General features: G+C 52.1%; 1 protein-coding gene across 2 annotated transcripts in view; it reads left to right on the top strand.

The window, feature by feature from the left end:
- The first annotated feature begins 8,295 nt into the window (after nucleotides 1-8,295).
- Nucleotides 8,296-25,845, top strand: part of ADCY5 (adenylate cyclase 5) — a 151,984-nt gene continuing 134,434 nt past the window's right edge. The window contains exon 1 of one of the 2 annotated variants that reach the window (XM_058555932.1): nucleotides 8,296-10,618. In XM_058555932.1, coding sequence (XP_058411915.1) covers nucleotides 9,494-10,618 — 1,125 coding nt within the window. In that variant the 5' untranslated portion in view covers nucleotides 8,296-9,493. The remainder of the gene's footprint in view (nucleotides 10,619-25,845) is intronic. The other variant, XM_058555931.1, reaches the window with a different exon arrangement.

Below are 25,845 nucleotides of genomic sequence, written 5' to 3'. Positions count from 1 at the left end.
CTGTCAGAATAGTGAAAGAGGGAATGTCTTTGAGAACAGAGACTTCATCTGCATGGCCCTGGGGGCCCTGCTTTGAACATAGCAGAGATGAAAGAACAGATCTCCCAGACTACTAGAGGAGCTGGTACACACGCAGCACAGACATAAAAATATTTATCACAGTCATCTATAAATGTATGCAAGAGCCTGAGACCCAGAGATGTACCTCATTCCATGCAAACCTCTTAAATGAACATCTGGACTTAGTAAGAACAAATTTATTAATTCCTTATTATTAAGAATGACTCCCATTTTACGTAAGGGTGCATAATTTGAAAAGGATTTTCACATCACTGTCCTAATTCTCATAACAAGTCATCAAGGGTGGTAGGAGAGCATTGCTATCCTTGCTGGGGACTGCAGTTCAGAGAGGTGAAGTGACTTGTCAGACATCACTCAGCTAGAAAGTGGTAGAGCTGGTGTGGAACTGCCGGCTGTTCTGACTCGAAGCTTAGTACTGTTTCTCTCAATCCTTCTCTTTGTTGAGTGGAAAGACTGTTTTCTCATCAGGTGGGTCACCTTCGTAAGGGGGCACAAGGAGGAAAGGAAAGAGATGAGCTAACTGATGGGTGATACCAGTTGAATCAGCCCTGCCTACCAATATGGAGGCAGCTGTTAGGGCCAGATCATCCCCTAGCCCCCAACTCCCCTCCCCTCTTCTTACCTCACAATATTGCCTGTGGTTTACAAAGCAAACACATTAGGGAATAAGCATTGTGTTTTCTTTTCAAAAGGATTCACCAGAGAGAGCCTCGAACAGTAATCTTAAATAGGGCATCTAAAACAGGGTTAAAACTATAAAAATATTAAACACCATTTAGGCAGACATCAGTATATTGTATAAGGTCCATATACATAATCAATTACATGTGCAGATAGCCACTGGGGTCATTTGAGACAGGGGATGGGGAAAAATGACCTCTGAAGACAACAGGGGTGCTAGTCTCTGATTCTTGCTCTCCTATGCTCAGTAAAGAGGTTGTGGACTCACTGTGTGTGTGTGTGTGTGTGTGTGTGTGTGTGTGTGTGTGTGTAATCATGGAAGCAGGTGTATACATGGTGGGGGAAAACCAGGCTTTAACTACCAAAGTTGAAGTTCAATGATGCTGACTTCCAAGAAGGTTGCCTTTGACTTTTCTAATGAAAAATTAATAGGCAGTTACTTGCTGTTGCCTTTAATTACATTTGCTAGAGACAAGTGTCTGCCAACCAGCATTGCTCTGGCTGTCTTCTGGGCTGGATCTGCTCTCAGCAAAGCCCACTGGTTTGGGAGGAGAAAGGGCACCATTTTGGCTGAGCAGTTGAAGAGGCAGAAATATCATGGGGTGGAGATTGTATCACATTTTCTGCTAATGGGTCCCCACCCATTAGCGTGCACCTGACAGAGAAGCTGAACCAAGCACACTTGGTAGTCATTGGACTGGGATTCTAAACCTGTGGGCTGAGGACCCCAAAGGACCAAGGAGACCTTGCAAGAGGGCCACTAAGCCCTGTCTGTATGGGCTCCCGTACAAACACAGAATCATTTTTCTAACATGTGTAGATGCTATTGGGTTTAATAAAGTATTAACTCATTTAAATAAATTACTGAAATTTTAATAACTTTTTATCATTATGTATTTTCTTAACTAAAGGTACATATACATCATGTTGGGGTCCTTGAAATTTTTTTACCTTAAAAATGGGGTCTTTATCCTGGAAAAGACTAGGAATTTAAAACTAGGATATTCCTTCTCTAACTGTGAAGCATGTTTACTATAGGAATGGTCCTTTTGGACTCCACTTTTCTCACCATTTTTAACAGCTTTATTGAGATATAATTTACATTCCATAAAGTTTGTCCATTTAAAATGTGTAATTCAATGGCTTTTAGTGTATTTACAGAGTTGTAGACCCATCATCGCAGTCTTCGAAGTTTTCACCACCCCATTATCTCATTAGCAGTTAGTCCCCATCCCCCCAACCCCTCAACCCTACCTCCAGCTCTGGGCAACCAAAGCTCTATTTTCTGTTTCTATAGATTTGCCTCTTTAGGATATTTCAACTAAATAGGATCATACAATATGTGGTCTTTTGTGACTACAGGAATGTTTTAAATCCTCAAAACTCCGTCCAGTCTTTGTACATCCAACTCTTATGCATACTTTAAGGCCCCTTCTCACCCCTCCCGGAGCCTTTCTTGCTCCCTCCAGTCTGTAGGAATATTTTTCTCCTATTAATGCAGTGTCTTGTTTGGAGTGTTCAAGAAGCACTCGGCATAGCTCGTGGCCCATCTCTGCTGACGCTGTGCTGCCCTCCAGCTGTGATTTCTTCACCTCTGACGTCTTGGGGGTGGCATCTTGCTGCCATAGTTCTTGGGCTCCCCCCACTCAACTGTGTCCAGCATAGTGTTCCGCTTGAAATGGATAATCAGTTTATGTGTGTTGAAAGACTAAATGACTCATGCGGATGTTCCCAGACTTTTAGGAAAAAAAGGATTCAGGAGAAAGTGCGAGAAAGAAAGCAAAATCAAGAACAGGAACAAAGATAAAGCATGGAATGTGGGCATTAGAGTCCAAAGGGTTGGCAGCTGCAGCTCAGGTGCGATCCTGTGTTATGACTAGAGGGCATTAAAAGGCCCTGGGCCGCAAAGTGTCTCCCACCTACCTCCAGTAGCAATTGAAAGAACATATTAGTCACTCCCTTAGCTGAAGGCATTAACCGCCTCCATTAAAATGCAAATGTCAACACCTGGGAGAGTGGCAGATTGAGCTATTATCAGCCATTTCCACCTCAGCTCCAATCTGAGCTCTTGGAATATTTCCTGCTTCCTGAGGCCCAGAGGTCTGGAGGGCAGTGTAGGGTCTGGAAAAATCTAGGGCCTGGTTCCCTGTGGCCAATTGCAAACTTCTTACCATCCTCCATTTCTGAGCCAAGGAAGCCAAAGGTCAAGAGTAAGAGGGCTGATGTCCATGGTTCCTCCTCGGAGCTCCTGGTGGGGACGGGCTAGAGCGGAGGTGGGCTCCTAGGGAACCTCAGCTGGCTGTGCCAGGTGCTAAGACACTGGGCCCCAAGCCTCCATGGATGACGTGCCCTCAAGACGCCCAACGCTCCTTCCTGTTAGCTACTCTCTGACTTGGGGATCATAATGAGTTAGCTGTTCCTGGAAAAGGTAAATCATCTAGTTTAAAACATGGGGCTTGCTCTCAAAATGCAAACATCCAGGGGAGGCTGACACACTTCGGGGAGTCATTTCTACCTAATTTTGGGAATGGGATGATCTTTAAGATTCTTTTCACCCTCGAGAGAGCCTAGGATTCTCAGAGTTCCTTAACTCCTTGGGGAGAAGTCATTCCAGGGCAGGGCTCTCCTGGGCGAAATTGTGCAGTGGGCAAAGTTCATTTTTGACCCCCAATTCCTAATTGCCTTTCATTTCCGCCCTCTTCCTTCCCGCTTCCGGGCACCCATGCCCTTTCCTGGTTCCATTTGCTTCAGGAAATGCTTAGTGGTCTCAAGTGTTCTCTCCTTACTCTTGCTAACTCATCCCTATGCCAAAACAGCAAGCATCCATTCCCTTAGCACCCTCCAACCTTGGCTGGGCATTACTGCATTAGTGGGGGAAGCCTGCTGGTTAAACTCATTCACACTGACTTGTTAACCACTGACAGAAACCCAGGGGTATCTGCATTCATTTTTTTCAACCACTTTATTGACATACAATTTACATACCATAAAGTTCCTGCAGTTGGGTTAAACTGTGCAAGTCAATGGTTTTTGGTATATTTATCGAGTTGTGCAATCATCACCAGAATCTAATTTTAGAACATTTTCATGACCCCAAAAGAAATCTTGTACCCATTAGCCATCATTCCCCATTCCTCCCCCTCCCCAGGCCTAGGCAACCACTCATCTACTTTCTGTCTCTAGATCTCTATATTCATTTTTAGGGAATGCTTGTCATCTCAAAGCATGACTATCTGATGGTGGAATGTTAAGCAGTGTGGGGGAAGGTATTTTTAGGTAGGGGATTATTATTAATGCCCACTTCTATAAATATTTCTAAATATTCTAAAACATTAATATTCTAATTTCCAAAATACAAATATTCTTCAAAGAAGGCAGAGGGAGTGAAGAATGAAGTCTTGAAGGACAACTGAGGCACCAGGGGGAAGGTGGCTGGAGGGGGCAGGGGGTGTCTGCTGGTCTCCCAAAGGGCCTGCTGTGCCCTGGGGTGTATGGTCACCTCAGCTCTGCAAACCAAGCACTCATTTCAGAGAGGGGCCTGAGGTGGTCCTTGGGTCAGCCCCTACGTGATGACAACAATCAGGTGTACATTCTGGGGTTGGTCTTCAAAACCTCTGCCTTCTGTTCCTGTGACTCCCACCTTTTCTCGGTTTTCTTCTCACCTTGAGGACTCCTCCTCTACATAGGGGTTGACCCCTGGGTTTCCTTGTCAGCCCTCCACAGGTCAGCCCTCCTCCAGCCAATGGCATCATTCCCATCATCACGTCACTTTTGGGCTCCATCTATATTTGCTCTGCAATAGTTTCCTGACTGGTCCCCTATGCTCTTTGATCTTGCTTTTCCAATCTACTTACATCGCCAGAGTTTGCCTCCCAAAATAGAATGGACCATGACACTCCTGTCCCCAAATTTGGGGGCTCTTCATTGTTTTTAAACTGTAGCCCACCCGCCACCTCTCTGTGTTCAAGAGCCCAACCCACTTTCCCATCTTCACTCATTGCTGCCAGTCCCCTCCTCCCACACCTCAGACTCCATTCCGCTCACTGTTCCCCCCAGATGTACCATTTGTTTATCCAACAAAGAGCTACCGGGCACCACTTTTGTGCCAGGTACCAGGCTAAGCGCTGGGCACAAGAATGAGTAAGACACCAGCTCTGCCCTCAAGGAGTTCAGCTGACGGTGGAGACAGTTCTGAAAACAAGTCAAGATAATAGAATGCGACAAGAGCTATAATCAAGATAAAAGCCAGGTGTGCTGGGAGCTGAGGAGGAGGGAGTGCCTAACAGCCTGGGGGCGAGGTGCAGGGGGATGGGAGCGGCAATAGAGAGGGCTTCGCAGAGGTGCTATAAATTTGATTTGTGCAGGGGGTAGGGGGTAATCTCTGCAGAGGCATCAAGAGCAGTTCAGGGCGGGCAGAAGACGTGGGGAAGTGGTGGACAGTGAAAGCTGGCAAGTAGGAAGAGTATGTTTTGTGGGCAGTTTTCAGTAGAGGGTGTGATACACGTGATCAAATGGGAACAAAGTAGAGGACAGACTGGAGGGCAAGGAGGGAGCAAGAAGAAGGGTTGATAATTGTCCGGGCAAGGAGCAGGGAGGATCCGGGTAAAGGAGTAGCCAGAGAATTTGGAAGAGAGATGAGAAAAGACTAGGAGGGTGAAGAGGCAGGACTCTGGGCACGGGGTTAGGAGGGGAAGAAGGATCACTACTCTGAGATTAGGGAGTGTGGGAGACCGTCCTAATTCCACCAGTGATGAGAAAACAGAGGGAGGAGCAAGCTTGTTGGGAGAAGACCCAAAAAATTGAATCTGGGATGCTAGTGGGTACCAAGGAGCATCCGTGGGGAGCTCTCCAGTGGACACGGGGAAGCTTGGTACCAGAAAGGGAGGCAGGGGCTGAAGATACAGATTTCAGAAATATCCTAGAGAAAACAAATTTGTTTATCCTTGGACTCTGTGATTCTACTTGTAGGAATTTCTCCTAAGGATACAATTAAAGATGTGTGTGAAGATTTATCTACAAAAATGCTCATTGTTTATAACAGTAAAAGAGTGGAAACTTTTTATAAACTACTATGACGGTGAAAAATGTCCAACAGTAAGGGATTGGTTAAATAAATTATGCTGCACCCATGTACTGGAATTCTTTTCAGACAATAAAATGAATATTGTAGATGAATGCTTATTGACATGAAAAAATCCACAATTTTTGCTAAGCAGAAAAAAGCAGATTCTAAAACTATTTGTAGAGTAACTCCTATTTTTCATCGAAGAAAAAATTTAAGATGTTAATGGTTCTGACTAGGTGGTATGGTTACGTTTTTTTTCTTTTCTTTTTTTTGTTTTTCTACCTTTAATCGTATATGGCTTTTGTTATAAGATGATGGTTATTTTAAAAGTTTGAATAAAATTAAAAGGAATGACCTAAGGAGAGCTCAAGGCATGAGAAGGATCAAGGGTGGAACTCAATCACCTTGATACGTCTGGTCATCTGGCTTCTGTTCGTGCAGTTGCCTGTCCTGGGTGTCATATTTGTTACATGGCTACATGGCAGAGTACAGGAACACGCTGAATTTAGGTTCCATTCTGCTACAAACTATGGGCCTTGGGCAAACTTTGTGATTCTCTAAGTCTTCATTTTCTCATCTTTATAGTGGGGAAAATAACATCTTCCTCAAAATGGTTATATGATAAAATATTTATAGACATATAGTAGTTGCTTAACAAATATTAGGCCATCCTCCTTTTCTTCTTACTCATCCTTCCTGCTAGCCCCAGACTTGACCTCCAGAGTCTTTTCTGGCCCTCATAGCATAAATTAATGCCTCTTCTCTCTGAACCCCTTAAATGCTGTTTGGACCTCTCCTGAACACTGAACTGTGCTCTGAACTGGAGTTGGTGGCTAGCTCGTCCCCCTCCCTGACTGCATCCAGAGTCTGGTTCTCTCTCCTTGTAGCACTTAACACAGTCTTTGCACATAGCAGGTGCTCTATGAGTGTGTGCTGACTACATTCACAGTGCTTTTTATGACCTAGCTAATCATGGATTACTCAAGGGTTAGTTTATTCAGATCTCTTGGGATTTTTCTCCTCCCAGTTTATAACTCTGGCAAAGTTTATCTCCCAATGTGCAAAGAGATGGCCAGCAGAGAGAGAAAGGGAAGCTCACTCAGACCTCCAGGCTTCTTGTCAGGAGCTCTGCAGACAGCTGGAAGATGAAGACAGTAAAGCGAAGGTTGTTTCTCCCTGCCCTGGGTTAAGGTGTGGTTCCCTGCTCTCTCAGTGTTTAGTCTGCCAGAACTCCCAGCAGGACAGCTTAGGCGCAGGGGAATTGGGTAGGTACTAGGTCCTTTTTGATCTACAGTCAAGTCCTTCTTTCCACTCGTGCCTCTGTCGCTGGTGCCGCACAGGAGCATCTGGTATTCTCTACCCCCTCCCCTGGCCCCCTCCAGCGGGGGCTCCACCTTGCTCTGGTGCGCATCCTTTCCGCTGACACCTTGCTAGGTAGGGGAGGCAGCCTGGCACTGACGAAAGATCTGTCCGTCGCAAGTTAGCAGACCTGTGTAACCCATGGCACGTTGAGTAAGCTCTCGGAGCTTCAGTTTCCGCATTTATAACTGGGAATAATCACACAGGCCCTGTCCCCTGTCACATCCCAGGGTTATTGAGGGGAAGCAAATGAGATTTTAAAAAAAGTATGACCGGGCAAAGAGCTCTCCATAAACACCAGGTGTTCCTAGTATTGTCTGTGGGGCTCTCGCTCGGTAACTACCCACCAAAGCGTCCCTGTCCGCCCCGCCCTGGCTGCATCGGCCTCACCCACTGTATCTCCATCTTTTCCGTCCCTGTCTTCCCGCGCCTCAGCGATCTTCAGTCTCTCCATCTCCCCCGTCCATTTCCGGGTCTGGCTTTCGGGCCCCTCCGGCCCCTCCAGGAACTCTGGTCTCCGGCTCCCAGCGGCAGTCGCTGCCCAGGCGTCCCCCGCCCTGTGCGCCCTCCTTTGGCACGGCCGCTGGGCCAGAGAATCGCCCAATAAGAGCGCCGGACTCAAGTCTGACAGCTCAGAAAGCGGCCAATAGAGCTGGGCCAGAGAAGGGGGGCGCAGCGCAGGGGCTGAAGTTGGGTGAATGGGGGGAGGGGGATTAAAGGGGGATACAAAAGAGGGGAGCTAGGACTAGGGGCGCAGGAACCCAAGCAGGGGGCGGGAGAGGGCCGCGCGCCACCCAGGTCCAGCCAAGGGACCGCGGCTTGACGCGGCTCCAGGCGCCAGGGAGGGAGGGGGCGCGGCGAGAATTTTAGGTGAGGAAGGGGAGCTGGGGCCCCCGCGGACCCCGGGCGCCTCTCGGGGCCGGGCCTGAGGATGCCGGCGGGGGGCCGAGGCGGGGGCCGGGGCCCGGCCGGGGGCGGAGGCGGCCGCGCGCCGCTGTGAGCCGAGGCCGGAGCAGCGCGGGGGGCGGGGAGGCGGCGGGAGGAGGGGATGCGGAGGGCGCTCCGGCAGCGGCAAGCGGGCGAGAAGGGAGGAGCGGCGCGAGCGGCCAGAGCGGCGCAGGGCCCGAAGCGCGCATGGCGCGCCCTGAGCCCGGCTCCCGCGGGCCTCCCCGGAGCGCCCCCGGGGCGCAGCGGTTCTTGGGCGGGCCCCTCTCGGCCGGCTGCATCTGAGCCCCGGCCCCGATCTCTGGATGCCGTGCTCCCTGGGAGAAGCCCGCCTGCGTTGGGGCAGAACGGCGGCGGCGCTGCGCCGGATTCCGCCCTCCGCCTAGTCCTTCTGCGCCCGGCCGCGGTGGGCCCGCAGCCGGCGGCCAGGAGCCTGGGGCTTGCGGAGCCGGCGCGACAGCCCTCTTGGGTCGGCGGGTCCGGGCCAGCCCCGCTCCGTTTTGGGGGAAGGGGGAGGTGAGACGGGAAGGGCCGCGCCGCAGGAGCCGGTCCTCGCCCCCGCCCCCTGCGCGGACGCGCTGAAGGCTCTGCTCGCCTTTCGTGGGGGCCACGCTCCCACTCGCGCAGTGGGAGGTGGGGGATGCGGGCGACGGCCCCCCTGGGCTCCAGGACCCTCCCCCCAGGACTCTGGAGCTATTGCTCCGCCCGCCGCCCCCTCCCCCGTCCTCTCCACCCCCCCATCCCACCTCCCCACCCCTCGTAAGAAAATAATGCTGGCTGGCGCCCGCACCTCCCAGTCGCTCCCAGTGCGCCACGAGGAAAGGGTACCCGCTTGGTCTCCACGCCGGGACCCCCGCCGAGCTGCCCTAGCCGCCGCCGAGCCGCGTGTGCCGCTGGGCTCCGCTTAGGCAGTATCTACGAGAGCCGCGCCCGGGCATTGCCAGCCCCGGGGAGGCGCCGCCTGCAAGGACACCTCTCCGTCCCGCCTCGTCCGCAACTCCGGTCCTTGTCGAGCTCGACGCGAGCCAGGAGTCCGGACGTCCCTCTGCGCGCGGCGCAGCAGCTCCAGCAGTCCCCGCTGCCCCAGCTCGGAGCCAACTCCATCTCGGACCTGGGACTCCTGAAGCGGTTTCTCAGCCACTTGTCACCTCGGGGCTGTGCCTGCCTCCCCGCTCGCCCTCCCGCTGCCCTTCTTCTCCGCTCAGGACGGGGGTGCCAAGATGCCCCGCTGCTGCGCAGGGCCCCGGGCCGCCCCCGACGTGTGACCCCAGCCTGGTCCCCCTGCTTGGCCGTCCGCCCTCCCCTTGGAGACCCCCGGCCCGGCCCCCGGGGAAGGAGGAAGACGACGAGGCCGAGGAGGGGATGTCGGGCTCCAAAAGCGTGAGCCCCCCGGGCTACGCGGCGCAGACAGCGGCGGCGCCGGCGTCCCGGGGAGGCCCGGAACACCGCTCCGCGTGGGGAGAGGCCGACTCCCGCGCCAATGGCTACCCCCACGGCCCCGGGGGTTCGGCCCGCAGCTCCACCAAGAAACCGGGCGGTGCGGTGACCCCGCAGCAACAGCAGCGCCTGGCCAGCCGCTGGCGCAGCGACGACGATGATGATCCCCCGCTGAGCGGCGAAGACCCCCTGGCCGGAGGCTTCGGCTTCAGCTTCCGCTCCAAGTCTGCCTGGCAGGAGCGTGGCGGCGACGACTGCGGTCGCGGCAGCCGCCGCCAGCGCCGGGGCGCGGCCGGCGGGGGCAGCACCCGGGCGCCCCCTGCGGGCGGCGGTGGCTCGGCGGCCGCAGCAGCCGCAGCCGGCGGGACGGAGGTGCGCCCCCGCTCGGTGGAGCTGGGCCTGGAGGAGCGGCGGGGCAAGGGCCGTGCGGCCGATGAGCTGGAGGCCGGCGCCGTCGAGGGCGACGAGGGGTCCGGGGATGGCGGCAGCTCGGGGAGCTCGGGCGCGGGTCCTGGCCCGGTGCTGTCGCTGGGCGCCTGCTGCCTCGCGCTTTTGCAGATATTCCGCTCCAAGAAGTTCCCGTCCGACAAGCTGGAGCGCCTGTACCAGCGCTACTTCTTCCGTCTGAACCAGAGCAGCCTCACCATGCTCATGGCCGTGCTGGTGCTCGTGTGCCTCGTCATGTTGGCCTTCCACGCGGCGCGGCCCCCGCGCCAGCTGCCCTACCTGGCCGTGCTGGCGGCCGCCGTGGGCGTGATCCTGGTCATGGCGGTGCTCTGCAACCGCGCCGCCTTCCACCAGGACCACATGGGCCTGGCCTGCTACGCGCTCATCGCCGTGGTGCTGGCCGTCCAGGTGGTGGGCCTGCTGATGCCCCAGCCGCGCAGCGCCTCCGAGGGCATCTGGTGGACCGTGTTCTTCATCTACACCATCTACACGCTGCTGCCCGTGCGCATGCGGGCCGCGGTACTAAGCGGGGTGCTCCTGTCTGCCCTGCATCTGGCCATCGCCCTGCACACCAACGCCCAGGACCAGTTCCTGCTCAAGCAGGTAGGAGCCCGCCTGGCCGCAGGGACTGGACTGTGGGGTGGGCAGGCCTTGGCTTGACTCCAAAGAGAGGCATCCTACCCTTCCCTTTAAAGTGGCGAAAAGAGCCAGAGACACATGGCTGTGTCAGCTGTGTGGTGTCTTCCAGCCTCTTAACCCCCTCTGGGCCCCAACATCTTCATTTACAAGAAGAGTACCCTGGTATTATATGTAATGTTTCTGTACCTGTAGAAAACACGCAGTAAGCCGTAGCCATTTTTGTGGGGATGAAAATGAGGAAGGAGGGTTGGAGGAGAAAATCCTATGGAGAAGTCCCCTTGGCTTCTTGTGCTTCTGTCCCTGTATATAAAAGGCTCCTGACAAAAGTGGCTGGACCCATAGCAGCCTCTCTCTCCTGAGAGCCACTGCTGGTTTGTTAACTGAGTCCTGGGTAGAGAGTTGGGGAAGGGAGGCGCTGGGTGCCCCTTGCCCAGTCTTAAGGATAGTGCTGCCAGTTGTCTGAGGCTGGGGTTTGGGAGCTGGAGATGTCCCTGAACTTGATGGAGGACTCACAAGTTTGTCATTTAGGAAAGTGCCCCAAGCTGGAAAGCTGCCTCCACAAAGGTGGGAAAGAGCCTCTGAGATGTGTGTGGTGGCAGAACCCCTCCTGGCCTGAGCAGAAAGGAGTATGGGACGTTGCGACCCCTTCACTTGAGTGCTCCTGATTCTTGTTTGTGATGGGGGCTTTTTGTCTCTGCTGGGACTGGTTGGGCGAGCCTAGAACGGTGGGCTCAGAAGGAAATAAAACTTCTGCGTGGTTAACTGGTGACTGCACTGAAGGCTGCTGGGAGAGGGGTGTGCTTGCCATCCTGACCTCGGGGTGAGACCAGCCCCTCTGACATGCACATCCTCTCCCTTGTCTGTGGCTCCATGGGCCTCATCCATTCACCCCTGCCGAGTCTGCATGTTTGCGAGCAGCTTGACTGTGAAGGAGTCAAGTGGGCCCTTGCTGCAGGTTAGTCTCTTGACCGTGGACCCCGCTGCACCCCTCACCAGGCATCTGCCTCCTCTAGTAGAATGTTTTAACCATGTTCTGTTGTCATTGTCTTCCTCCTCCTCCCCACTTCTAATGCCTTTCTTCAGACTTTTATCTCGTGAGTACTTGTGGCTTTCTTGAGGGGCTCTCCTGTGCCCCCTAACTTCCTGGGTATGGTACTCTCCCACAGGGCATAGCATCTCTGGGCTTCAGGGTGCTGGGTTCTAGCTGAACCTCCAAGGTGCTCTATGACCGGGAAGAAGGGGACCTGCAACCTCTCCAGGCCCCAGGCTCCTTTTCTAGAGAATGAGAAGATTATTTATGCCCCCTTCTCTGTCCCAAGCCTCACCTTCTGCAGGAGCCCTCTCCTTCTATTCCAGCCTTACTGGGCTCTCCCTCTTCTGCAGGGTTACCAATGGAGTCAGAGCCACAGAGTGGAGCACTTACTTATTCTCCAGTGTCCACTGGCTTTGCTCCCCATTGAATGTAAGCCGCTTGGATGCAGGAATCCTGAGTTATGTATTTGTGTTTTTCCTCCTCCACCCTCTCTCCCTTGTCTAGCACATACGAGGTCCTTAGTAGGGATTTAATAACTGCTTGCCAATTGGGTTGGGTTCCAAGGAGTGGAGTAGGTGGGGTTGTTGATGCTAAGCTAAAGTTTTTCTGATCTGGAATCAGAAGAGAGAAAATCTTTAGAGATCAGCTTTGAACTTGAGGGAGAAACCTATCGAGTGGTGGTGGTTTTAAAAAAAGTTAGCTAATATTATTATAAAGGCGCCAACTCTTTGGACCTGAGGACCCAAAGTGTCACGTGGATGTTGTATCTTTGGGGGTTGTTCCTGGCTTGGGTGGGAAGCAGGTTGCTTGGGTGGGTGTAGCTTTTCTGCAGAGAGAAGGGCATGTCATCTGCATGGAGCAGCAGAGATTTCCAGGATCATTCAGGGTATTTTCTAAACCAGACTTGGGTCGCAGGGTCTGGTTACAGCCCTAGGCAATCCTGGATGTGTGATTTCAGGCGATTGGAGTTGAATCCCAGGAACCTGGGGTGCTCCAGCTCCATCTTAGCGTGAAAATGCCGTTGCAGCCCCAGAGGGTCTGACTCGCCTTGTAGTTCCTCGGGCAAATCTCTCTCCTTCCTCTCCCCACCGCTACCGCTCCCACCCCCAGCTATTTTATTTTACCCACTGTGGTCTTTAGACGTTTGTTCGCTTGGCTTTGGCTTTTGGGTGGATTTGCACTTAACTTCTCACAATCTGCTCTGTCGGGTACAGAAAAGCTTGTTAGGAACAGTCCATGCCAAGGGAATGCAAACGTTCTTTCTATTTGGCTTCGGAGAAAACTGTGTCTTTTTTTGTTTGTATTTGATTTGCCTTTCTGATTATGTCTGATATAAAATTTGTATTTCTTGAGCAAACCCTGCTTGATGGTGGGGAAATATTAGTGGCACAGTCCAGCCTCTGCCTCAGGTCACCCCAGAGTGGCAAGTGTTTGAGGATGGCTTGGGTTAGATGCCTTGTTCTTTTCTTTGGTGAAGACGTGTCCAGGGAAATGGGGCGGCAGTGAGTGGTTCCTCATGTTGGGGCTTTGGGAAGTCCTTTCCCTGGTGCCTTGGGCACATGTAGGCCCTCAGGAAACTGTGTTGGCATGTCTTCACTTCTCCTGCGAGGCTGGTCCCCTCCCGCCCATGGCCCAGGTCCTCAGCATCAGTATCTGACCTTGGTATTTGATTCTTCCCCTGTCTCTCTTATATCTGGGGCTCTGCCCTTTGCTCCAATTAGGAGGAGAAATGTTTGGTTTTTTAGCCCGTGCCTCTTGATGGTTTTTACTCAAGAGAGAATGGAACAGAGGCAAGGTGGGGCAGCCCTTTTTGGGGGATGATGTTTCTTCCTTCTCTACATCTCTTGCTGTGGCTGGTCCCCTGGTATCTTTCCCCCTCCCCATCTGCTCCATCTCACTCACTTCCTTTTTTTCCCTCGCCCTCCTGTCCCCTCTTGCTCTCTGCTTTCCTCTTCTCTCCCCTGCCTGCCTGCATGTTTGGCTTCCCCACCTCTTACTCCCCATTTGCAGCCTCTCAGCCTCTCCTTCTGTGCTCTTGTCTCACTGTTGTCTCCTCGGTGGGATACAGTAGACGCGTCATGGGGTTGTTTTTTTTCTCCTTTGCCTGTTAGAAGTCCCTCTGCTACACCCATACCATAAATAACACTCAAGCATCTGCCAAACAGATTCCTCACTTGTGTTAATAGGCTGCAATGATGCCAGAGCCTGTTGCCATGGCAACCTCATTTTTGTTTGACTGTATCCCACTCTGCTACATAAAGCCTCTGCACGCATTCACACACAAACAAGCACGCTCACACAAGTATTACATATGCTTAGCTATTAAAGGTTATTTTGGAGGAAACGTCTTTGGGCCCCATGGGGACGGGTGGTCATTTGGCCAAGGAGATGAGCATCTCTGCTGTCCAGTGTTACTCTAGGATCTGATAATGGATGGAAGGGCTCTTTGAAAAGTAGAGAGTCCTGTTCACATGTAGGGTATTATTATTCTGCAGCCACATTAAACCTGCCTCACATGGTTTCTGAGAGGATTCTGACCCCGTGTGGGTCCCCGTGAGCTTAGGAGAGCTGCTAGAGGTTGCCCTTGCAGTGTGGGACGACCTATCCCCGACCCCAGCCTATCTGCAGCTCCTTCCTTTCTTCCCCTAACCTTCTTGGAGAAACTCAGTGATTTCCTGCATTTCTTCCTTTGTGCCTGTTTCAACCTGCAACTGTCACCAGTTGTTCCAGAAATCAGAAAGGCACAGGAGCTGTGTGGGTGATGTTCTGTGACTGTGAGCACGTGTAAGTGTCTGTAGCAAGGAGGCTGGGCATGGATGGGGGTGGGGATGCAGAGCAAGAACTGACTGCTGTCACTGCCGAGGGGTGCATGTGTGTGTGTGTGTCTGTCGTCTGTTGTGTGGGCTTGGCTCCGTGTGTATGTGTGTGTGTGTGTGTCTGTCTGTCTGCTTGTCTGTCATGTGGGCTGGCCCCCGTGATAGAGGTAGGCCCAGGGAAGCTTGTGTTGACTTTGAAAGGAGATCATTGCAGCTCTGTCCTGTTTATTCTTGGCTGGTGGCTGGCTTCCCGTAGACATTTGCCTTTCTGATTCTGGGCCTTGATCGCCCTTCTGCCCTTGACCTCTGGCTCCAGTACCCTGGATGCACACACTCCCCTTTCCATAAAGAGGCTGGGGGCTAGACTTGAGTGGTCAGCTCCCCTGACCCCATGGAGTCCACCCTTACCTTTCAGAAACCCTGCCTGCTGCCCACCAGCTCAGCCGCTTGATGAGCCCTGCTGACGAGCTGCCTCCTTGCTCTGGGACTTGGCCCAGAGGCCTGCCTGGTGGGTCCCTGTGGCTGCCTCCTCATGTGAGCTGCTGGCAGCTGCAGCCTCCCTGCCTACCGAGGTGGTGTGGAGGAGGACACACCTCCACCTCAATGGCCAGGAATCGTCTGCCACCAGTTACTTCCCCACTCACCAGCATTTCTGGACAGGAGAAATCTGATGAACTCCAGCAGCAGCAGGCCGGGATGGCGGGTTGGCTCTGAGTCTAGAGCTGAGGAAGGTCTCCTTGTCTTGCCTCAAGGCTAATTGTATGGGCCAATTATATTTGCTGATTGTTTTCGATTATGTTGCCTCCTTCTCTATGCGGTGGGGAAAGGGGCGCATGGAGGGGAGCACAAGTCTCTGGGGGGTGGGGTTCAAGCAGGGCTTTTGGATAGAGGGTGGTCTTCTAGATCCCAGGGTGCCTCCATTCCTGTGGGGAGGACTTCATGAATGGCAGAGACCCAGCCGAGGAGCAGAAGGATCAGCTGCTGTATTTACAGAAACGTTCACTGTTAATAATTCAATCTAAGTTTTGATCTGAAGCAAGAGCCTGAGGCCTGTGTGCTGTGGAACACAGAACAGTGTGCTCATGTTTGTCTGTAAAGAGGACACAGACGGTATATTAAACCCCCTCGCAGAAACCTGCCCAACCTCACAGAGGAGTTTTAAAAAACTATGTGAAAGGCCTGGACAGAAGCTTTCCTGTGCAGATAGGCCCTGGCCACAAGTCGCTCTCTCACAGGGTGCATCTGGCGGCAGAGGCAGGGCTGTGACCTGTGCTGGGCCGGGCCTCCTCTTCTCCTGAGAGGCTCAGTCCCAGCCAAAGATGGGTGGGTGTTTGGGGGAGGGACACTCGAGGTGGGAGCCTGCCGTGATTGTGCCAGGCTCTGGCTGGGTGACTTCCAGTCCACGGCTGCCCACTCGGCACCTCAGTTAACTTTATTTGTCTTGTGGTGGGTCCAACTCACGGTCGTCTACTTCCCAGGAGCATAGCCTGTGTTGGGAATGGAAACAGTTTGCTCTGGGAACTCCGACATGATTGCGCCCATAAATCCTTCGGGTACGGTTACATAAGTTCTGTTTTAGCATCTCCTTCTTTCATCCACAATTGATCAGCTGGGGGTAGCTAGCTAATGGACGGCAGGATCAGCACTCATTTTGTCTCCCAAACACAAAACTTCGTGAAGATAATTTGAAAACCTTACTTTTTTTTTTCTTTCCTTAAGACAATGTCCAGATGCAGGACAGGGAAGATCTCTCTTTCCAACATTGCGAACAAAATCTGGGAATTTCTAGCTCATGGACCGTGAGCTCAATGTGAGCTTGCGTTTTGAGGCAGCTATTAGAAAAAACCAACAGGGTCATGGTTAGGTTTATGGGCATATCCAGCAAATAGGAAGATGGAGGCCCCATCTGAAATACTATATTTGATTCTAGAATTCAGAGGAGGGTGACCAGCTTGCTAAGGGTCTGGAAACCTTGACTTCTGAGAACATTTAGCTGGGAGGAGAGCAGACTGTAGCAAGGTACGCAAACAAAGAGACAGGCAAGGCGTTCTTGCTGGGATCTTGTTGTTAAATATGAGAAGAGGGACTGAATTTATTTTCGGTTGCTCCCAAGGGTGGGGTTGGGGCAAATGGGTGGACACAGTAAACAGACTTCAGCTCCTGGTAGGGGATTCCTTTCTAGCCTTTGGGGTTGCAACCATCAACCCAGATGCCTGCTGGGGTCGCCAGCTGTGTCAGTGGAAGTATTCAGATGGAGACTGGACTGCCATCTGCTAGCCTTGTTACTAAGGAAATAGAAGGTTCTGCTTCCAAGGGTCTGAAGTGGGGCCCAGGAATGGATCTGTTTTTATTTATTTATTTATTATTATTTTTTTAATTGATGTTTTAATAGTTTATAACATTGTGAAATTTTGGGTTGCACATTTTTGTTTGTCCATCACTATATATGTGTCTCCCTTCACCCCTTGTGCCCACCCCCTACCCCTATTGCCCCTGGTAACCACAATACAGTTTTCTCTGTCCATTGGATCTGTTTTTTAAACAGCTTGGATCTAGTTTTCAAAGCTCCCCAGGTGATCTTGATGACCAACTGTTGGGTTTGGGATCATTGGCCAAGATAACTGCTCAGGTCACACCAAACCCTAGGATTCTGTGGTTTAGTGTCTTGCAACAGTGTGACTGCCTCCTAAAGTCGTTGGGGTGTCCTGTCATCACGCCCATCTTGGCCTCTGTTTGAAAGAAGCAAAATCACTGCAGACGTGCAGACCCATTGGGAGACGTCCAGGTGGGGCTGGCAAGTGTGCACTGATGCAAGGATGCAGACCCGGAAGGCAATTGGGAATGGTGAAGGAGGATGGGAAGGATGCCCCAGACCTGGACTTGTATTCTCCTCTTGTGGTGGTGGTGGGGTTCAGCAGAAAGATGGACCTCAGTTTGAGTCCGGTTTATTCATTCATTTGTCTGGTAAGTGGATATGAAAAACATTGAGGATACCGCAGGTCTGAGATGGATGCTACAGAGTGTGGAGAATGAGGAGATCGGGGGGTGGAGGAGTGAGGCAAGAGGCAGAGAATTAGGAGGTGGCTTGAAGAAGGAGGAGTAGGGCTTAGGGGAAGGGAGAGGAGATTGGAGCTGTGAGCATGGGGAGGGGAAGGGCTTGGAAGTGGGGGCAGGGATGCTTCCTGGGAACAATGGGACATAGTCTCCAGAAAAGGGGGGTAGACAAACACACACGGGAGACAGTAGTGGCTTTATTCTTCAGGCCAGCCTCATGTGTCCGTGTGAAGTCCCCCCACTTCTTGCTCTGGGAGGGTCATGAGCTGTTACTTCTAGGCTTGAGGCTTCCTGACCTCACGCTTGGGTGGTCCCCTCTCCCTTCCCCCTGTGGCTCCCTGGGCTGTATCCCACAGTTCACTGCAGTCTCTCTTGTCTTTCAGAGGGGTCCTAAGGGACCACATAGTAGGTGCCCAGTGAGGGTTTGAATGAATGAATGAATGGGTGGTGGGGTGGGTGGATGGCTGCATGCAGACTCTCTGCTGTGCCGAAGTGCTAGACCAACACCTCCACAGAAGGAGGCGATGCAGCTCGGCTTGGAAGCCTATTTTGGTGGATCGTAATCCTAAACTCAGAGCAGGGCTTCCAAAATCCCTCCTGCTGCAATTTAAAACGTGTGCCTTCTTGGAAACAGAGAACCGTCGCCTGGCACTGCCCATAGTATATCACTTCACAGATCTGAAAACCGTTATTAAGTCATTCTTTCAGTCTTCTCCCCATTCATTCAGACAACAACCGTTTATTAGGTGCCTACTGTGTACCAGGCACTGTGCTAGGCCGTGGGGGTTCAAAGGTGACTCAGCCTGGCTCCCAGCACCCAGGACTGCCCTTAGCCCAGACTTTCCCACTGAGTGTCCTTTGGAGGGATGTTAATAGGTGTTCACATACATGCATTCAGTCCTGTGTCAAATAAGTTTAGGAAATACTGGGTTAAACAGAATTCTCTCTTGTAGGACTTGAGAGCTTTCAATATGTTAATAGGCATTAAAATTCACCAAGAGGGGCCTATTGCATGAAGCCTTTATCAAACATATTCGACCCCAGAACCAGTTTTTCAAGAAGCATAACGGGGGCATTAGTGTTTGTTGGAACTCACGTTAGGACATACTGCTTTGGGGGGCTGGGAGGAGCCTGGAAATTTCTCAGGGCCCAGCACCCTGCCTCTGGGGCAGGGCTTGGCGAAGTAATCTAGATGGGGGCGTCTGTTTGGGGCCTCTCCTCCCTCAGGAAGGAGATTGTCCAGCCTGCATTGGCTGGCTGCCTGTTTTAAAGTCTCATTCCCCATCTGGGCCTGAAATCCTTTATAAAATAAAATGATGGGCTGGAAGGGACCAGGGAGATGCTGCTTTATCTGGTTTCAGTTTCTTTTCTGGGTTTTCTGCTGTCATTAGACTTCGGAGCAGGTTGGGCTTCTGTGTAATGACGTTTGGTGGGTCTGGGGTCCCTTGAATGTCTTTCCAGAGCTTTTGCTCCAGGCCCTGAGCATGTGGCTGCCCGTGGGGATGTAGTGATGGGCCATTCCAGATCATCCTTCTTCCCCCAATTTTCTTTGTTTCCTTCTCACCCCCACCCTCCAAAAGGAGGAAGCTCATAAAGAATATTGATTATAAACAATGAGTCTATACTGAGTCTTTACTGCAAGCCTGGCAGTGGGCTAATCCCGTACATACATGACCTCATTTAATCTTAATATCACCCCTATGAGAAAGACATTTTTATCCACATTTCAAGGCTGCAGAAACTGGGATAAGAGAAGGTAAGTAACTTTCCCAAGGTCACACAGCTAATGAACACAGCAGATGGTTCGGGGCCCGCCTGTATTCCCTGGGCACGGACCTTTCCACTCTTTGCCAGCCAGACTTCCAGCTGTCAGCACCTGAGGGCTTTCTCTGGCCCGGAGCCTCTGCCTGCTCGTGGGACAGCTCAGGAGTGATGGGGAGTGACCACCCAGAGCACCTCTCCACCACTGACTGTTGGGCGCTGGTGGATAGATACCCCAGCTCCCTTGCCCCTGGGGTGGGGGGAGTATGACTCTGAGATACGTGGTCTGCACTGGCTGTCAGTCCTGCATAAGGGTTCTCTCTAGTTGCCACAGTGGTAACAGGCTTGATGACATTCCTTTCTTTTTGGACTTTCCTCCCTTCCTTGTCTCACTTCTCCCTTACCCTCTGGTGTTTCTTGGGGTCGCTTCCCAGATAAACCACTTGTACTCAAATCCTTGTCTCGGGATCTTTTTCTAGGGGAATCCAAATTGAGAGCAGAGAAGCCGGGATTCTAATGTAGGTTTGACTTGAGAGACCGTCTGCTGGGGCAAAAATGCATCAGGTGCAGAAATCTGTGGCCCACTCAGAGCCCTAGTCCTGCCTCACCACTCACTGCTATCTGATCACAGGTTTGTTACTAGTAGAGTGGTTGCTGGACGAGAGGAATGATGGGAGATACATACACAAAATTTTTTTCCATATATTTTTTGAACTTTTACTCCTTCAAAATGTGTGGCTTTCTGTCCCCCGGACAGTGGCTCAAATACCAGCCAAAAGGCTTCAGTACTTTTACATTTGATTAGCATTTTGTAGGTGACAAAGGACTACACCATGTGTGATCTCCTTGGCTACTCCTGACAGCTCTGAGGAGGTGATGGGTTAAGATGGGGCAGACGTTGGCTTTGGGGCCTGGAGGCCCAGGAGAAAACCCGGGTTATATGATCCTGGCTGGGTTGCCTTAGCCTCTCTCAGTCGGTTTCCTCTCTGTCAACTGGGGATAATTGATTCCTGACTGACAGGATCTGTTGTTGGGTGGCCCAAACAAGGTAATGCATGTGAGGGCACTCAAGTTACACACCTGTGTTACTGATACTGTGTTGGAGAGGAGGCAGTAGGGGTTCAGAGAGGTTGAGTGACCTCATTCAGGTCACACAGCTAGTTAGCTTAGGAGCCACTCTACAAATCCGGATCTCAGACTCCAAATCCAGTTGGAGCCCAGCCCAGGGTCCGCCCCGGGGTGCCCAAAGAAGCTGTCGAAGGCACAACTGCTTTCAAGCAGTTGTCTACGTTTGGTTTTGGAATGCGCGGTTTTTTATTTGTGATGGCCTTCCTTCCCTCATGGTGTCTGGCTCAGATGGGCACTAAATGATCTGTTGTTTCCTGAGCCTGCTGCGAGGGAAGGCAGCGTTGAAGTGTTCGGGGGGCGCCTGGGATCAGATGTTTACCTGTGGAGAGCCCCTGAGTGGTTTTATGGATACGTGAATAGGGACTGAGACCCAGAAGAGGGGTCGGAAGCGATGCTACTGGAGCTTAGCTCTGGGGGTGAGGCTGAAGGGAGGAGGCTGCTGGGGACACAGCAGGATCACCTCTCGGTACGGCCCGGAGGTCAGACCCCAGTCTCTTTGTAGAGTAGCATCTAGTAGGTGTGCAGTTTAGTGCTTACTCGTGTGTTTCTAGGATGTCTTTAAAGCCCAGCTCCCCACAACCATCCATACCCTGAAGGTACCCCACACACCCTGCTTCAAATCCACTTCTGTCCCTCTTGCTCTTTTCAAGAAAACTAAAGGAAAATGTAACTCCTGCCCAAATGCTGTTTTTTGCCAAGTGGATTTTCAAGATTTTATTTTCACATTTTCTTTTGGGGATGACAAGGCTATCTGTTCACTTAACGTGTCCAAGTCCCCAGTCTTCCTCTGGCCAAGTCTCTCGTCCTGTCAGCATTTCACTGTGCTGCATGGGAGGGATCCATCCGCCCTGCTGACCGGCTCCCGGCGGCTCCACCAGCTAGGAAGTGCCTTAACCTGACCTCTCAGCTGAGGAGGCTGCGGAGGGAGAGGGGCCAGAGCTGAGTCCCGGGTGAGTCCCGGGTGAGCAGGGTGCGCTTGTGCCCCTCCAGGGGCCCTGCCTTTGCAACATCTCACACTGTGAATCTAAATTAGAAACATCCTCTTCTTTTTCTCTGTGGCACTTATGCTGTTGTCATTTTATCTTGGGGGGTTTATCTGTCTGTCTTTCTACTTGACAGTCAGCACTCTGAGGGCAGGGGCCTTGTCTGATTTAATATCCAGATAATTACTGGATGTTGTTGACTTTCTGACCGCTACTTGCCCAGCGCTGTGGGAAGAAGGCAGACAGTTCCCATTCTCAGGTCCAACAGGGAGTTCTGACTCTGGGCAGAGAGGGGCCCCTCATGATGCTCCCTCCCTGCACCATGGCAAGCTCGTCTTCCGCTGGCAGGAGGCCATGTGCCTGGGGTCTTGGTCTTAGAAAACACTGCTTTTCATCTCTACCCTCCTCCCTCTCTTGGATTCCTTACTGGTCTGTCAGGTGATATCAGGAAGGGCCTAGTTATACCCATTTGCCCCTCCCTCTGGTCCTTGGTCCCCTCTCTTCCTCTCATGTTTCTTCTGGCGTCTTTTCCCACTTCCCGAGCCCTCCCCACTTCCCCCTTTCTGGCTGTAAGATGTGGGGAAGACCTCAGAGACTCTCCAGGAGGCAAGTTCAACTGTAAGGGCAATAAATATGAGCGTGGATAACTACACAAATTCCAAAAAATAGTCTTCATTCTTTTCAAAGCAATCCCGTGACACTGAGATTCCTACAGCACATTATAAACGTCCTCATAGTTGATTGCCATGTATTGCAGTGCATGTGTCAGCTCAGTTTTTCACCTCAAACGCCTAGGACTGAGACTTAAGTTTTCTGGGTGTGTTAACCTCAAGTAACCCAACAGAGCTTAAGGTGTGGGAAGGGAAGGCATATCTAGGAGTTTTTACATAACTCCGGTATCCAGGCTCATCTGGGGTGGGCCTGGGCATCAGCATTTCAAAATGCTCCTGGTGATGCTAACGTGCCCCAGGGTTGAGAACTACTGGCTTGAGCCTCCCTTCATCAGCAGAGGGATCATGTGGACGATGCTGAGTCTGATTTATGGCTATATTGAGAGGCAAGTTGTTTATATCAAAAAGGTTTATTGTGGTGATTCAGTAAAGAGTGATGGCCACGCAAAATTATTGCGGGCGTGTAATAGGGGAAGAAGACTTGGTTGGTGGTTGGTGTATAAAATCTTGTCGGGCAAGGCTGTGGCTCAGTATATTTATGTTGCGTTATTACCAGCAATTAGCCCCAAAAATGGCTTAGTGCAGTGTTAAAATAACTGCAAGAATATTTTAGAAAATGGCTGCTACACCATGTACTCGACTGAGCCATCTTAGCAGAGCAGCAAATCTTACTGCATGTTCCTGACGGCCCACTAGCTACAAACAAGTGCCTATAGATCGGCGTTAACTCTTCCCTCCTCTCTGTTGTACGTGGTAGATGACTTTTGAATGGGGAGAAATTGTACCCACACCTGTGGCCTTACCACCCTCAGCAGAGTTCCTTAGTCTTTGTGAGTCTCCGACTGGAGTGTAAACCAGCACAGTGTCTGCAGTAGATGCTCAGTAAGTATCTGTGGATGGACGAACGGATGTGCTCAAAGCGACACAGCATGTAAAGAGCAATGTTAGTCCAGCACTATTACCATGATTACTTTTTCTTCGACTCTTAACCTCATGAAAAGCAAGGAATTATATAGTTCGCGACTCTCCATATGCATTTATTGTTATCAGCATGTATGGCGAAGACTCAGAGAGTAAAGACAGGTGATGTGCAGGGTGATGGAGAGACAGGGCTTGCAAGGATTTCCCTCCTGTCCACGTGAAGGTTACTTCTCTTCTAGCATCTTTGGATCAGGGCAAGAGCGCAAGGATCCTGCTGCAGCCTCATGCCCTGGGAGGATGGAGAGCAGCACAAGAAGCAGGGGTCCACCCGAGGACCGAGAAGATTGAAAAGCACCGGCTCTGTGGGGCTGGGGCCTGGGAAGCATCCCTATCAGGGACAGGGAGACGTCCTCGGGTTAAATCCTCCACGAGTGGCCACATGTGGATTACGACGTGGCCTTTTTTGTAAAGGGGTTATCTGGGGAGAGTTAATTTTGGATTTCACTTTACATTTATTTTTAAAGTGGAATATTTCTCCGGCATTGGTGACAATGGCCTAGAAAAGCCAGTTAGTCACCGTCTGACATCTTCCTGCTGTGGGGTGTCGCTGCCCCTGCATCTTTCCCACCTGATGTCTGTGGGGCTGACTTAAATCCTCTCCCCCTGAGGCCTCTGGGCTGATTTCACTGGCAAACATGTCTATAGAGAACTCCTGCTGGGTCTGAAGTGGTGTCATCCTCTGCTTTGATCCTGGGGTGTCAGGGAGCAGGTGTGAGCTTGTGGGGTGCTGGGGCAGCCACTGGGCTGCTCTTTGCTTCTCCTGGAGGAAGCGGTGGCGTCCAGATGAGGCCTTTCCCTGCCAGGTCCAGATCTGTAAGACTGGTTCCAGCCTGCGCTCCCCGCAGTCTTTTTGTTCTTTAAAGTTGCTCTATATCTTCTGGAAGTAAAAGGAAAATCACCCTGAGCCTGGATTTAAAGAACAGACCTGGTTTCTCTTAAGGGAATGAAAAGATATCGACTGCCTCATCCCACTTCCCCTAGGGTCCTCTCTAGGTTCCACCGAGTGGGAGGAGGGTCTCGTGGGTAGGTGCTGGGGCCTCGTGGGGAGAGGATGGTAAAGGTGGTGCTGACCCGCATGCTTGGTTGAGAGGTGAGGAGAAGGACCGAGGCTGAGGCTGGCCTTAGAGTGATGTGTGGGGCATATACTCACTGTAGGCTGAGCTGCCAACTCAGGGACTCCCGCCGGGTCTCCATACCTCCAGCTGTACTTAGCCTAATAGGGACAGCTGGGGCCTGGAGGGAGGCTGGGGGCAGGTGAGCTCGGGAGGACCGGTTGCAGTTGTGTGTGGGTGTGGGGCGGGACATTCTCATCCCCAGTACAGAGTGCAGCGGTTCCGAGCCTTGGGTTTCCCAGGAGCCCAGAAGCCCCAGGCTGGTCACACACGGGTGACGTATGCCAGCCTGACTTCTCCCTCTTGCTCCTGCCTTCATGTTCAGCCCCGCCCTTGTGGGGAATGGGTAATCAGGTGCACGGAGGAAGGTACCTCTCTCTGCCGTTAATTAATTCGGTGGCCTCCCTGTTCATGTGAACTCCGACATCTCCAGGCCCCTGGAGTGAAAAGCCTGGGGAAGTGACCTGATGGGCTGGTGGGGGCGGGTGGGGCCGGGTGCCTTCTTGGCCTTCTGCTCTGAGGAGAGGAGGGCTCTGTGATCTTGCCTCCATCTAGGGCTGGGGAGGGGCTGAGTGCAGGCACTCACTGGGTGGGGGGACTCCTCCTTTTCTCTGGGGACCCCTCTGGATTTGGAGGTGTCCTGATAGCCTGCCTGATGTGGAGTGGGCTGTCCTTTGAGAAGAGCATCTGTTTCTTTCCTATACGTCAGCCTTTGCCACTGTCCTGATGAACCCCTAGAACCCTGGGTATGGGGATGAGAGAGGTGGCTTTATCCTTCCCCTTGGGGAATGTTCAGTCTGTTGGAAATCTTCTGCCTTTCTGAGATGCCCAGTTTAAAGATAGGGCGATACTGCCAATTCCTACCATTTATCATGCACTTACTATGTGCCAGGCACAGCACTGAGCACTTAGTAGCTCATTTGGCCCTCATAATCTCCCAGGAGGTAGATATGGCCTTTTTTTTTTTTTTTTTTTTTTTAGGAGAACATGTTATGGAGAAGGTAAATGACTTGCGTAAGGTTGCACAGTTAGAGGATGGTACAGCGGGGCTCCAGTGCAGGTACTCTTAGCCAGCACTCCAGCAGCTCCCAAACTTGTGTGTGCGAGAATTCCCCAGGAGGCCTTTTTAAAAATTCAGTTCCTGGGCCTCTTGTCAAGAGAGTCTGATCCAGTAAGTCTAGGGTAGACCCTGAGAATCTGCATCTTAAGTAGGCACCCCAAAATTTGAGGCAGGAGCTCCAGGGACACAGTTCCACGCTGCAGTGCCTTCTCAGGTGGAAAAAGAATTGAGACCAACAGGGTCCACCTTCCCTGAAGTGATGGGGAGTTCCAGGCCCCCCGTAGAGATGGAGGTTCTGTGTTAACTTCACCAGGGGGTGGGCTGGGGAAGGCAGAATGAGATGGTTAGATAGAGGGTATGAGAGGACCTTCTGCTGAGCCAGTGCCTGGTGGTTCTCGGGCGGCAGAGCTGGAGGAAGCTGGAGGAGTTGAGGGAGAGAGGAGACGGAGAGACTCTAATCCGGAGGGCAGGAGCAAGGAAGTGGCCTGGTAGCAGAACATATGTCAACGGCCAGAGAGAAGAGGTGGACAGAGGGATTTTCAGGTGACTGCAGGGACTCCGGCTGTGATATTGCGGTGTGACTGTAGGCACA

Source organism: Diceros bicornis, chromosome 15 (genome assembly GCF_020826845.1).
Source record: "Diceros bicornis minor isolate mBicDic1 chromosome 15, mDicBic1.mat.cur, whole genome shotgun sequence".
Taxonomy (NCBI): domain Eukaryota; kingdom Metazoa; phylum Chordata; class Mammalia; order Perissodactyla; family Rhinocerotidae; genus Diceros; species Diceros bicornis.
The sequence above is the reverse complement of the archived record's forward strand: the minus strand, read 5'-3'. Positions and strand labels throughout refer to the sequence as shown.